The sequence below is a fragment of the Marmota flaviventris genome, chromosome 9 (assembly GCF_047511675.1).
Source record: "Marmota flaviventris isolate mMarFla1 chromosome 9, mMarFla1.hap1, whole genome shotgun sequence".
Taxonomy (NCBI): domain Eukaryota; kingdom Metazoa; phylum Chordata; class Mammalia; order Rodentia; family Sciuridae; genus Marmota; species Marmota flaviventris.
Window position 1 is genome coordinate 73,434,750 of NC_092506.1, and position 15,243 is coordinate 73,449,992.

Sequence of the window (15,243 nt, forward strand, 5' to 3'; positions counted from 1 at the left end):
CCAGAATATTTTTTGCAGATGCCAAAGTCCCCTCAGGACAGACCTTTGTAGCTAAAAGGCTCAACACTACCTCTCAAGAATACCTTTCGTGACTGGGGCTGTAGATCAATGGTACAGTGCTTGCCTATCATATCCTGGTTCAATCCAGGATAAACAGGGAGGGGAAAAAAATCTATTTAGAAAAAAAAAATGCCATCAGACATTAACAATATCTAGGAAAAATCTGTATATACCAGACATTGATTATCATCATTTTTATGACTAGTTCATGTACTAAGATTATTATTATTTAGGATGCAGCAAAAACTAAATTCATCTTCTGCATTCAAGATTAAAAGAATCAAAACAATATTGAAAAAAGAACACAGTTGGAGGACTCACACTTTCTAATTTCAAAACTCGCTACCAAAAAAAATATAATCACATTAATATGATACTGGCATGAGGATAGACATATAGATCAACAACAGAATTACAAATTCAGAAATAAATCTTTACATTTATGGCAAATTCATTCTCAGCAATGGTGGTAATATGCCACCAGTACCGCCACACCATGAGAAAATAATCTTTTCATAAAATTGACCTTACACAATTTTGAACCCATGCCTCACACTATATATAAATATTATTTCAAAATAGGATTAAAAACCTAAATGTAAAAGCTAAAATTATATCTTAGAATAAAACACAGAAGTAAATCTTTGTGACCTTGTATTAAATAATGTTTTATTTTACATGATGCCAAAAAGTCCAGCAACCAATGGAGAAAAAATTATAAACTGAACTTTATCATAATGAAAATCTTTTGTTCTTCAAAGGACACCATCAAATCAATGAAAAAAAAAAAAAACAAGATACAGAAGGGAAGAAAGTATTTGCAAATCATATGTGATCAAAGGACTGGTATCCAGATAGTCCCAGAATATACAGCAGTGTCCTCTTATCCATATACAATAAATCCCAAAATACCCAGTGGATATCTGAAACTGCACATAAACCCTATATATAACTATAGGTAACTATGCTCACTATTATTAGCCATCAGGGAAATGCAAACCCCAAATCATAAGACACAATTGCACATCCAGCAGGATAGCTACAATTAAACAAGAACAAAAATCAAAAGCCCAGAAAATAATGAGTTTTAGCAAGTGTATAGAGAAACTGGAAATCCTACTCTCTACTAGTGGGAATGTAAAATAGTTCAATTGTTTTGAAAAACAGTTTGGCAGTTGCTCAAAATGCTAAAACCAAGAGTTACCATATAGTCCCAGCAATTCACTCCTACATTTACACCCAAGAGAAGTCAAAAGATAATCCACACAAAATCTTGTACAATTATGCTCCCAGAAACATTATTCCTAATAACCAAAAAGCAGAAACTCCTTGAATGTCTATCCACCGATAAACAGAGAAAACATATGGTATTTATCAATGAATAAATACTACCTGGCTTCAAAAAGATATGAAGTTCTGATATATGCTACAATATTACACCTAAAATATATTATGCTAAACAAAAGAAGCCAGACATAAAAGACCACATATTGATTAGCTCAATTTATAAGACCCGTCCAAAACAGTAGATTCATGGTCACCAGGATCTGGGGGGAAAGGGGAATGGGAAATGGGAAATGACTGCTAATGGGGTGCTGAAAATGTTCTGAAATTAAATAATGGGGATAATGTCCAGAACTTTGTGAATACATTAAAAATCAATGAATCAGAGATTTTAAAAGGGTTATTTTTATATTATGTGAACTATATCTTAATAAAGCTACTATAAAATTTTTTAAAACTTGAAAAATCCTTCTACAAAAATTATTTGTCATCCTTCTTCAAAGAAAAATGAATTTCATCTTTCAAAACTAACTAAATTCCACATTCCATAATCTTTAAAAAACTCCCATGTTTTTTACATTAAATATTCAAATTAATCAATTAATTCAAAAAAGAAAGCATAACTCACCCTCTCTTCACTTTTGTGAAATCAAATGCAACTTGTCTGTATGAAACTGCTTTTTCATTTAAATATCTACTATACCGCCTAATGAATGTAGACATGTCATATCCTGTAAGAAAAGAAGGTTTTCATAAATGATTAAAATCTCAATTTGTCTATAAAACTCACTTATTCAAGTTATAATGTCTTGATAATACAAATCAATTTAGTAATGTAAATTAAGTAACTAATGAATAACATTTTCACATTAAATTCTGTAAGAATTCACTATTTTTTTTTTTTTTTTTAAATTCAGTATTGCTATTTTGTCCAGACAGGCAACAAACTCATGATCCTCCTATCTCAGCCTCCAGACTGCCTGGGATTAAAGGCGCACATTACCATGCCTGGCAAGAATTCATATTTTTAAAATCAGGTATGTAATATGCGACCTGAAAAGCCCTTTTCACTAAATTTCACTAAAATAAGAAGTCTGTTTCACTTTTGATCCACATTCCTATTCCTTATTCAACAGAAAGTGGAAGAATATGTTTCTCTTATACAACTCAATAACCTCACAATTCAAATTTAACATCCTTTGGAACTGTAATCCCATTCCTCAAATTACCTAACAAATTTTATAATTTTTATACTTGAAGACAATTTCAATCCAAGATTTAAATCTTGAAAAATATTATCCTTACAGAAAACTTGAACATGAAGTTTTTAACCTTATAAATTTCCGTGGAAAACCTTTATTTTCTCTATAGATACCGTTCCTGCTCCCCTATATGAATATTTTCAATGAAACCTTCTAAATGAACACAAATCTTTCTAATATTTTTGCTTCATCAAAATCACATCATTTGAAAACTTTAGCATCATAAAATGTCATGTTATAAAAAATCCTTTTGTTAGTTATTGCATGACTTGAGAAGTCCATTTTAACTCAACTAACAAATTTAACTGTATTTGATCACTTCTGCTACTTTAAAAAGGCAATACCTGAAAACAACTAAAAAATGAGACTAGATTTAGCAATGGTCACCACTTTGTTCAACAAAAATTTACTGAGTGCCCCCCCCCATCCTGCACACAAATTCAATGACCTGATGATCCACTGGAGAAAAATTAGTGAACAAAAATTTTTAAAAGTACACTTTCCCCATCTGGCCACATTAATGTTAAATACTCATGTTCCTCAGCTCTTTGGTTCATATTATTTCCTCTAATCTATTCTACTCCATCCTCTCTGGTAGGGGAAACATCTTTCATCATTCAATGATCAGCTTCTTTGGAACATTGCTTAACTGTTCTATAAAAACTCATTCAAGTTATAATGTCTTGATAATACAAATCAATTTAGTAATGTAAATTAAGTAACTAATGAACTGCCTCGACAGTATTCTTCCAAACACTACTGGTAGCTATCAGTAGAACAACATGTCTATTCTACTTACTAGAATAGAATTTTATTTCTATTTGCCCAGTGAATATTTAATATAGCAGAAAATACATCAGCAATCAAAATTACTTTTCAAAAACACCACTAAATTACATGTTTTTAAATATTATTGTTTTGTCTTAACAATCTATTTAAGAATGAGACAAAATGGTTTAATACACATGTCCAAGTAAGGTTCTTGTGTATTATTAGCTACTAGTTTCCCATTTCCTTAGTGATAAGGTTTTAAGAATTTTATTCCTTTTACATAAAGGACAGTTTTAAAGGCCTTTTCTAGAGCAGTGGTTTGCACACTGTTTTCCACACTTTTAAAGTTCTAAAATAAGGAAAGTAGCAGCAGAAATAAAAGGATAAGTAGGGAAAGGAAGAGTTTCTTCCATTTTCCCCAAATCAGAGAAGCCCCATATTTATTTGTTATAGATTCCTGTTTTCTGGGTAAGATTTCATTTCAAAAAAGGGATCTATTGCTTAATTTTCCCCCCTTTTATACCCTCTTATTAAAATAAAATGAATTGTGTAACATGACACATTTACCAGTCTTCCAGAATCCAAGTAGTATTTCCATTTAACTATGGAAATACTATGAACTATGTGGCCCCTAACATAAAACACTAAATCCCAATGATTTTATTTCTACAAGACAACTAGTGCAATCACTAGAATAGTCTCAATGTCTTAAGACTTGGTTTATTCTGATCCAACTTGACCAAGTTGTACTTTCTTTATATCATACATTTCCCCTGCTTAAGCCAATTCACTTCCTCATCCATTCTCAAAGACTAACACAAGTCTCACCTTCCCTAAAAACATTTCCCCAATTAAGTCTCACTTTAATATTCCCAAATCATTTGGTACATCATTTATACAGTTCATCCTAGAGCTGACATTCTATAATGCTAATAGCCTAGTTTTGGAGATAAGTACAATAGATTCCATTAAGACAGAATGGGCATGGATGGCAATAACAGAATATGCCAATTTCAAAATTACTAAATTAAAAGTAAAATAATAGCTGTGTGTACCAATGAGCAATTCATCTAATACCATATTCACCTAAGCTACTAAAACATAATATTTCAGTTACATTTCTTAGAATTAAACATAAAACAATGAACAATAACAAAAATAGATACATGGTATCTCCCATGTTCCATGCATTGTTCTAAGCACTTTACAATTAGTTATTAACTGCATCTTTAAGACTATTGAATAGGAACTATTATCATTCCTGACTTTACAGATGCAAAGAGGTAAAATGGCCTGCTGAAGTTCACAAAGCTGGTAAGCAACAAAGATGAGATTCAAATCCAAGCAATCCAGCTCCAGAATCCATGCTCTCAATTAACTACCCTATACTGCCTCTCAGAGTTTTGGGGGTGTTAGGTAGTGAAATCAATCTTCATTTTCAAATTGAAAGCTCCTCCCCACCTACCCCTGCAAACTTCACTAAAATGTAATGTTTAAAACAGTACATGTTCTAAAATACAAGGTTCAATTCTGTGGTAATCATATATGATTACTCTCAATATTCTAAAATGAATTAAGTTGTCTTTACCTTGCAATCCACTTTTATCCAAAAAATTGCTTAAGTTAAACAATGTGTTCCTGGATGCCAAATACTGAATAAAACGCTGGAAAACAAACAAATAATTATATCAAATTAAGGTGCCGCCATCTCACAAACTCTAATCTGAAAATCAGGAGGAGAAATTATGGTTAACACGTTCCATTGAGTTTACAAAGTTTAAATTTCTATTTTTTAATTTAAGTTTAAATTTCTCATTCTCACTTATCCCATCAAATAGTTACCAAGACCTAACTAGGAATGTATAAGCCTAATGCCCACAGCTATAGTATTAAAGTCAAAATAATAAAAGGAAATAGGTACTTTTAATTAGGAGCCAGTGATTCTCAATTTACTGAAGTGTATTAGGATCATAGCTAATCTCATATGTAGATCTCATCTGTGTTTTATTTATTTACTTGTTTAGTTTTTGTGAGAGGGTTTTGTTACATCGGCTACTCAGTCTAGCCTCAAGCAATCCTCCCACCTTAGCCTCTCAAGTAGTTGGGACTAAAGGTGTGTACCACAGTGCTCAGCTCACATCTGTATTTCAGTTACCTGTGTCCCAAAATTTTATGGCTTTAAAGAAACAAAAAAAATTCCTAATCATACAGAAGAACAATATTACAGAGAGCCTTTTACACACAGCCCAGGCTAAACACATTAACATATTCACTCCAGATCTTGTCCTAGGATACTTTAAGTTCTTTTGTTTTAAGATTTTTTTCAGTAACAAAACATTATCCATTTCATTAAAGACATATACCTTCAATCTCATTCCTCTCAAGCCCTCTTCAAAAATTGTTTTTGAAGCAAGTATATATCAAATACTTTTTTTAAGCAAGTATACATCATTTCACATTCTTTTCCACAATTTTTACTACATGTGTAAGTATCTATAAATGTAATCTTGTTTTCTATTTTAAATTTATGGAAACGTTATACTTATTCTTTTGTCATGAATTTTTTAAAAATATTTTTTAGTTATTGATGGACCTTTATTTTATTTATTTATATGTGGTGCTGAGAATGGAACCCAGTGCTTCACACATGGCTAGGCAAGCACTCTACCACTGAACCACAACCCCAGCCCTTTGTCATGTATTTTTTTTAAAACATATTTTTTTAGTTGTAGATGGACACAATACATTTACTTTATTTGTTTTTATTTTTAATGTGGTGCCAGATGGTCGAACCCAGTGCCTTACACATGCTAGGCAAGCGCTCTACCACTGAGCTACAACCCCGGCCCTTTTGTCATATTTTTAACTCAAATTTTATTCATTTAATCTATGTGGATCTAGTGTACTCATTCAAATGATGTAGTCCTCCAACAAACTAGTGTCTCATTATGTATTCATTTCTTAATTTACAGATAATTAAGTTCTTTCCAACTTCCACTTTTATTATTAATGGTGCACTAACATCTTTGAACTTGGTCTCATGTGTAACTACTTAAGCAATCTCAGGATATATACTTAGGGTTGAAAGTTCATCTTTCCAAAATATTGTCAAAATGTTCTCCACAGTTAGTTTACCACCTTAATTTCCTTTACACACAACTTCTGAAACAGCTAAAGAAATGCATTTCAGCTTCACGTTCTCCCAAGGATTCCTTTTTTATATTTATTTTTAAAACTTTTTAAATACATGCTGAGGCTTATAATAAACTCTGATGTACACAATCACCCCCGACTCAATTATGTTTGCCTGAGATTATCCCAAATTAACATACCAGGACTCTGAAAACCAATTTGTGAATTGAAGATTCATGTTTCATCATCATCCCAAAATAATCTGTTTCAAAAAGAACTTAAAATATCCTAGGACAATTATCAGTATTTTTTTTAGGCTTTGATAATATTCTTCTTAACCACTACATTCTAGAAATGAATGTAAATATTTTAGTTTATCAACCTATTTCATCCATGTCTTTGGGGATAATAATCTAAATTTTCTTAGTCCTTTCTAAATTCATCATTAACATTTAAATACAAAGACATGGCTTTAGTCAAGTTTTGATCATATATCCAACATTATCCTAATAATACTGAAACAAAGTACCACTTCATCAATCTAGCAAATAAAAAGGCTACACAGATTCTCTCATAGTCTAATAACATCTGCCAACAAGAAAACCTCAAAGTTGTACAAGCTAGCATAAAATAGAGCACACTATGAATTTACCTTGCTGCTTAAAGGAAACTAAGAACATAAATTTATCTAAAAACAAAAACAATAAACCACCCTGAAATGCTCTTTCCCCTGTCAGTCAACTGTATAGAATGGCAGTCCACTTTCTGTTTTTTCATTATCATCACTGTGCCTCCATACTTAAAACTTGTGAAAGCCATGACCAATTCTGTGTCTCTTTATATGGCACTGTTGTTGGTTATATATGTGGCTTTTTCTTTTAAAGAATAAACTACATTTATTTGTACACACCCACACCCACCCCCCCACCCACACACACAAAAAATAAGCCTGAAATTCTTCAGAATAATCGCAATCTATGTAAACATACTCTAAATAAAATTGAAACTATTAACCCTAGTTAAGACCAAAATGTTTTAAGTTTACATTTAAGTTAGCATACTCAAACATTTTTACTGGCTCTGAAAACTAGTTATAATAAACTGGAAAGCAATCGAGCAACATATGTCCTAAAAATGGTTGTAAATGTTGAATTACTAATCAAATTTCAAGTAACAAGTAACGCTTCTAGAAACAATTTTTTTTTTTAATTTAAACTACAAATAAAATTACTCAATGAAATTTCCAACAAGGGGTATAATCAAGAAAATTGTGAAATAAATTTGAAAAGATACAACAAAAGACAGACAATAATACTTAGATTGTAACATTATATAAATAAGCTAACTATAGCCATTAAAAATACAAACACCTTTAGACAAGGAGCAGAAGGAAATACCAAAATGAGGAAATAGTAAGATTTGTTGGAATGATCAAGTTTTGGGTAAATTGCTGCTTTAATTTTCTGAACTTCAATAATGCTGCATTGGTATCTGTCAGAGAATAGAGTTCATGAGAAACGCTCAAAGTTTTAACAAGTGATGCATGTCACAAAGTTATGCTCAGAAATCTAATACCAACAACTAAAGTCCCTCTTAATCTCTATGAGAGCTTTCTTAGGCTGCATTTTAAAAATTCTAATAGCAATATATGTTTATCTCCTTTCATTCAACTGTTCTTAGCTCCTTTTGACACAACTTGACAAATAAAGTACAGTAGGCTGAGAAGACTACTGAAGGCTAAAAACCAAAAATTGGCTATTATCCTATCACAGAAAATAAGACAACTCTCCAAACAGAAAATTGCAAAAACTTTTATGTCTTGTTACCCTTCTAAGCAACAAAGTCTTCAGGGACACCTTTCTGTTAAGAAAGGTATCTCCAATCAGTACCTCTCAGCAAAATGCCAACTTAATCCTCAATATCATATTGAAATATATAAAGTACTTCCACAACCATATGAGATCAAACAGAAATCTGACTGGGCTATAATAAAACATCAAGTGGACATAGATGAATCTCCAATCTGTAAATGAGGATTACAGATATCAGTGCTGCTCCTGAAACTTATCTCTTAAAATTATCTTTTCTTCTTGATCGCATTATTTAATCATCTATATTCTGATCCATATTCTGCTTTCTACACCATCTTTCCTTGAACTGCAGGGTCTACAAGTATATTCCTGGCTGTACATATTGCCCTTTTTATATATATTTCAGTTGCTGAAGTTATTGTTGAAGTTTCAGTGTGAAATAAGCTAAATTATCATCACATCAATACACTTGTTAACCAAAAATTCTTACCTCATTTCCATACACCATCAGATGGTGAGTTGTAATGAGAGATTTGAAGACCACCACCCAACTACTGTTAGTAGTTCTTTCAAATAAACTGTCTGCCAACTGTGGGATGTTCACATTCATCTCATTTGTGCACTGAATTAAGTCTGCAATTAAAAAAAAATAGAAGATTAATTTACTCTCTGGTTTTAATTTACTGTTAATGCCAGGCTGGCATATAAACGTGAAAAATTCAACAAGGTGGAACAACAGACAGATTGGAGAATTTAAAACTCTTTCAGGAGAGTAACTGAGACACCATAAAGAAGCAGGTACTGATTAGAATTATTTAAGTGATCAATAATATGAGAAAGTGAATCAAACGTTTTTAGGGAATAATTCATCCTCAAGTGCTTTATTTACCTCAGAAGGACCTGTTTCAAGAAGGCCTTGAGGGATTTTTAGTTCTCTTACTATTACAAACTGTTAAAAGTTTGTAATAATACTGGTATTATTCATTCTTTTAATATTAAGTTGTTAAGTAAAAATTTATCTTTAAAAATATTTTTAAAGAAATCATATATAAAAAAATCTGAACAAACTGAAGGTCAGCTACCTTTACTAATACCTGCCCTAGAGCACTGTGTGCACTAAGAGGAAGATAACAGAGCAGACTTTTGTTCTGTGATTGGGTAGGAACTCTGAGTTTGTTTATGTAAAATATTTCTCATTATTCTTTCCCCTCAATTTTCCTGAGTTAGCTCAGATATCAGTTGATACCAACTATTTAATGCTAATAATTGGAACTGACAATGAAAAATTTCTTACTGCATGAATTTGGCAATCAGAAATGAGTCAGACTTATACAGCATTACTTTGAAAACTGTTGAACCAATAAAAGTTCCAATTTCACATTTCAAATTCAAAAGCATGACTATAAAATAGGCAAACAACTGTTTTCAGCACCAAAACTGGGTGGGGCGGGGAGATTCTCAATGAACCTACAGTCTACTTAAAGGCAAAGAGTGGAAGACCAAAAAATGAGTATAAAATATGATGTATAACTATCTCGGCTCTAACTACCATTAAAGGAAAAAAATTAAGTTATATGTGAGTCATTAGTAATGTGTCCACTCTTAAAATCTTCAGTCCATAATGATTAACAATGAATTCAAAGGACCTAACTTGATTGCTAGAAGTGACAATATAAGTAAGAACATTTATATCTTATAATCTTTCAAAATGTTTGCTCTGGTAGGTCCAATTAATATACAGAGTAACAAATGCTAAACAATTGCATTTCGCAGCTACCCTGGCCAACACTGCTTAAAGAACAAAGCACAAAGCAGTCAAACAGAGTGCCCATGGATCAGCAGAATGACAAAAGGTTTTCACAATTCAGACTATTTGCAACAAAAATTAAATAGCACATTCAACTTAAGCATGTATGCTTCTGAGAATTAAAAAATATCTGCCTTCCCTTAATCTTCATGGTACTTCATACCAACAATTCTATGACACGGAACATATTTGCACTCGTCTCCTTCCAAATACACTCTACTAAGGGCAAAGCCTACCTTTGCTCATTTTAATCTTTTAACATTTCAAATACATCATCAAAATTCTGATGTTCCTTGCTTCTTCATTATAAAAAGCTATATTCCTGGCTTCTCTTTTCCCCTTTACATTTAGCATTATAGGCCTTGAAAGTTCCATATTCTTCCAGAAACCATCCTGATAAAATATTTAATTCTTAAATGTAGTAGCTACTTCCTTGCAATGGCATCAATAGTGATTTTACTCCTCAAGAATATTTTTTCTTTCAAAATTTAACCTGTCACAAAATTTGTCATAATAATTCCAAAAGTGCTCCTACCTCTGTATGTGTGTATGCCCAAGATCACATTAGTAACCAAATCATTTCGATTCAACCTCCTAAACTTCTTAGAACACCCATTTTCTTCTTTTCATTCCAGTGCCAAAGCCAAAACTGAGATCTTATTTACTTAACAAGAGAATATGTGCTACCCACCTTGAAGGCATTGAGAAATTGGGGAATGAGAATTATCACGATGGAATTTTACTGGCATTAATATTAAAGAGGGAGATTAACTATCCTGCAATACACCAGAAGTACTCCACAATTAAAGACGGCCCCCGAGCTGACTGGTCTCCTTTGGATTATACCTGATTTGGGGTCTTGCCAATTCCACATCTCCAACCATTCTCCTAAACTGGAACTGGCCACAGAATGACCTATAATACAACACTGTCACAGTCTAATCTAAATGATATCCCTAATGCCTATCCGATGGGGAAAATACCTCCTGCCCTCCATATCCTCCTTGAATCTTAGCCTCTAACACAGAACCACTTTCCAGTTTTCTGTGATATGCCTTCTACTTCATACCTGAATCTGATCATTCCTGCAAAAGACTTCCTGAAGTTTAGTGAAGCCTTTCCCTCCATAGACCCTCCAATGTCACTAAAATTGACATATTAGTTCACACTATAAAATCATTTTTCCACACTACAGTTATTTACTTCTAAATAATTCTCTTCTACTAGAGACCTTAAAAGTCTATAAATGTTTTATTCTTCATCAGAGGTAAATTGATTGCTAAGATTAGTCTGAGCCTTACAAGGATACAGATATGTTTCAACTACAGTATTATTTACCTATATAAACAACATGATCTACAATGTATGTATATATACTGTACTATATCAGGTATCAAATGTGTGTATATATACACATATATTTATACAAATTTCCCTTTGTGATCTGTTCTCCCCTCTGCAGGCCTTTGCTTCAGCTATACCAATACCTTCCTTCACAATGCTGCACAGATGTTAAGCACTGTTACCTTGGATACTTGGCACTGTTGTTTCTTCTGCATAGAATCCTCTTTTCCCAAGTATTTGCTTGCTCCCTCATTTTATTCCTATAGATCTATGCTGATATGTCACCTTATCAGATAAACTTCCTTGAATATTTATACAAAATAACAAAGCCTTAAAGACTACCTCCAAATGCTCAATATTACCCTTAGTCTACTTCATTTTGCCCCAAAGCATGTACTTCTACCTAACTCATCTTAATTTAATGTATGTATTCCTCTACTAAAATGTTTTTAAGTCCCATGTGGGCAGGATTGTTTTGTTTTCTACCTCATATAAAGTGGTCATTCTTTGTTTTTGTTGTTGTTCTAAATAAATACATTTGTTTTAGTATGCATATGGACACTTACTGTGATATTTTAAGAAAGTATCCAAAACAGTATTTCTTACATAGACTAAACCAACAATCTACAACTATTAGTACAACTTGTTATTCCCCCAAAATTCTAAAACAAACCTAAGGCCAATACATGTTCAAATTTTCAAATTTCAAGTTAAAGAAGATATAACAAATAGAAGTTTTCATTGTAATACTTTTTATATAAACTGCATTGTGGCCACCTGTAATCCCAGCTGCTTAGGAGGTTGAGGCAGGAGAATTACAAGTTTAAAGCCAGCCTCAGCAACTTAGCAAGACCCTATCTCAAAATTTAAAAGGCCAGAACATGATTCGATAATTAAGAAAGAGCCTCTGGGTTCAATCCCTGGTACCATAAACAAATTAAAAAATAAGCTACAGTAGGCTTATGTATGACCATATTAAATCTGAAGGATAACTCTGCAGGCTAAAAAACACTTTTACAGGGCTGGGGTTGTGGCTCAGTGGTAGAGTACTTGCCTTGCATGTGGAAGGTACTGGGTTCAATCCTCAGCACCACATAAAAATAAAGGTATTATGTCCATCTACAACTAAAAACACATTAAAAAAAAAAACTTCACATATTATAGAACAGGAAAAATAAGAATTCATGCCGAGATTATGAGTCAAAATAGATCAAATACAAAACCAAAGTTGTACAAATGTTACTGCGGGTAAGGACATTACTAAATAAAGTTACATAAACTCTGCAGTATATACTTTCCCATAGTATTTTAACTCAACCAGTAATTTTCTCCATGCAGTTATTTCTCCTCTGCCCAATATTCCTACCACAGTGGTAACCTGAAAATTCTTCCAAGTTTGATCTCCAACAACTCAGGAGGAAAATGTTTTCCCCACCTCTGACTAACCAAAAGCAAATTGCTCTAAACAAAGATCATAAAATAAATACCATGAGAATATCAGTAGTTACTGCTTGTCCTACTCTCTTTTTTTGGTGCTGGGGATTGAACCCAGGGCCTTGTGCATGCAAGGCAAGCACCCTACCAACTGAGCTATATCCCCAACTTGTCCTACTCTTACTTCAGGAGAAAATATTTCTTAAAAGGCAAAAACTCGGCAACAATTTCCCTTACTAATCAAAAAGGTTTCAGAATGATACCCTATATCTTCCTTTATTTACCTTGAGAATATAAAAACTGAAGTATCTTTTTGAATATTCCATGAACAATCCCAAATCTCACACTCAAAAAAATAAGTAACACATGGCATGTATGTTCAAACAATGAGAATATCTAGCATGAAGAAAGAGCACGAAGAAACTAGGCCAACCACTACAACAAAACAGACAGAGAAGCCAGGCACGGTGGCGCTCACCTGTGATCTCAGCACCTGGAGAGGCTGAGACAGGAGGATCATGAGTCCAAAGCCAGTCTCAGCAAAAGTGAGGGGCTAAGTAACTCAGTGGGACCCTGTCTCTAAATTAAAATAAAAAACAGCGCTGAGAATGTGGCTCAGTGGCCAAGTGACTTTGAGTTTGATCCCCAGTACCAAAAAAAAAAAAAAAAGAGAACCAACTCCTACCATACAAACAAAACACTCTCATTTTTAATACTTACTGTCCCCCCAACAATGTCTGAGTTAGAGAAAGCAGATGTTAATTAACTAAGTTTACGTAGGAAATGTTCTTATCCAGTTAAGGTCACAGGAACTCACTAAAAAGTGACAGATTTATGACTAGAATTAATTTTTGTAACTACTTTAAAACATGCAAAGTGAAAGTTCAATTTACTACCCAATTTAAAGAAACTCTTAAATTTTTTACTTAAAAACAAAACCAAAAGAAAAACAATGGAAGCACAAAACAGTATATTCATATTTAAGGGAAAATTTTCAGCAAAGTACAAAAAATTCAGACCAGTTACCAGATAGTTAAATTAAGCTCATAACCACATTCTAAGTACTGATCACCAGTTTATATTGACCTCCTCAGGCAGAGTTCACAAACTTTTTAGAAACTTAAGTTAGAGCAGAGTTCACTTCTACAGAAAGCAAGGCAACCCGGACAGTGGCATGCACCACTGGAATACAGTGTTATTGAATTCCCTGGTAAAGAGGCACTTGATCATTAGGTTCTAAAAAACAACTATGCTGGGGCTGGAGTTGTGGCTCAGTGGCAAAGTGCTCACTAGCACGTGTGAGGCACCGGGTTCAATCCTCGGCATCACATAAAAATAAATAAAATAAAGTTATTGTATCTATCTACAACTACAAAATATTTAAAAAAAAAAAAAAAAAAAAGAAACTATAGGAACCAGGGTTGTGGCTCAGTGGTAGACTGCTCACCTAGCACACGTGAGGCACTGGGTTCAAACCTCAGCATCACATAAAAAGGAAATAAAGATATTATGTCCACCAAAACTAAAAAATAAATATTAAAAAAAAAAGAAACTATCCTAATACCCAAGTCAGATTTTCTAAAACATTAGCCTGGCTAAAAACAGTATGAACCAACACTTCATAATCATTTAATCAAATGCTAGTATTCCTTTCAAAGGGGTTATTTTGAAGGATAACCTTTTGTTCTGGGTTTTTTGGGGGGGCTGGGGATTAAATATACACCCCCAAGCATTATACCAATAATCTGTATCTATGTATAGGTACTACCACAATGAGGTCTACTATGAAGCTAAAGGCTTTTGGGCTATAAAGATAATAGCCCAAAAGATAGTTATAGCCCAAAAGATAATCTTTTTGTAATTGCCCCCACAGGGCAATTACCAGGCAAGATGGTGAATGCTTATAATCCTAGTGGCTCAGGAAGCTGAGGCAAGGGAATCACAAGTTCAAAGTCAGCCTCAACAACTTAGCAACCCTAACCATGTATCAAAATAAAAAATAAGGGGTGGGGGGACCGTGGCTAGGGATGCAGCTCAGTGGTTTAAGCACCTCTAGGTTCAATCCTTGGTACCAAAACAAAAAACAAAACAAAACAAAAACCCAATTGACTTTAGTAATTGGAGATATACCCTATTTGGAAGGCCAATTACACAGTTAATCAAATATCACTTCACTGATCACATCTCTGAAATATTTCCTGAATGGGAATATAAATAAAAAGAACAAATACCAAAAAATAGAAAATGGGCAATAAGAAAATGGTTTCTAAGATTTTGACATAAAGTGTCAATGTTTTTTCATACAGCAAAAATTTTAAATTATTTAACATTAGAAAAT

At 33.0% G+C, this 15,243-nt stretch overlaps 1 protein-coding gene across 9 annotated transcripts in view; it reads right to left on the reverse strand.

Annotated features, from left to right (window-relative positions):
• The window catches only part of Picalm (phosphatidylinositol binding clathrin assembly protein), a 100,541-nt gene that overhangs the window by 59,445 nt on the left and 25,853 nt on the right, over positions 1–15,243 (reverse strand). For all 9 annotated transcript variants that reach the window (XM_071616568.1, XM_071616567.1, XM_071616570.1 and 6 more), the window contains exons 2-4: positions 8,811–8,953; positions 4,966–5,041; positions 1,973–2,075 (exon numbers count right to left, since the gene is read on the reverse strand). In XM_071616568.1, the coding sequence (XP_071472669.1) occupies positions 1,973–2,075; positions 4,966–5,041; positions 8,811–8,953 (322 nt within the window). The remainder of the gene's footprint in view (positions 1–1,972; positions 2,076–4,965; positions 5,042–8,810; positions 8,954–15,243) is intronic.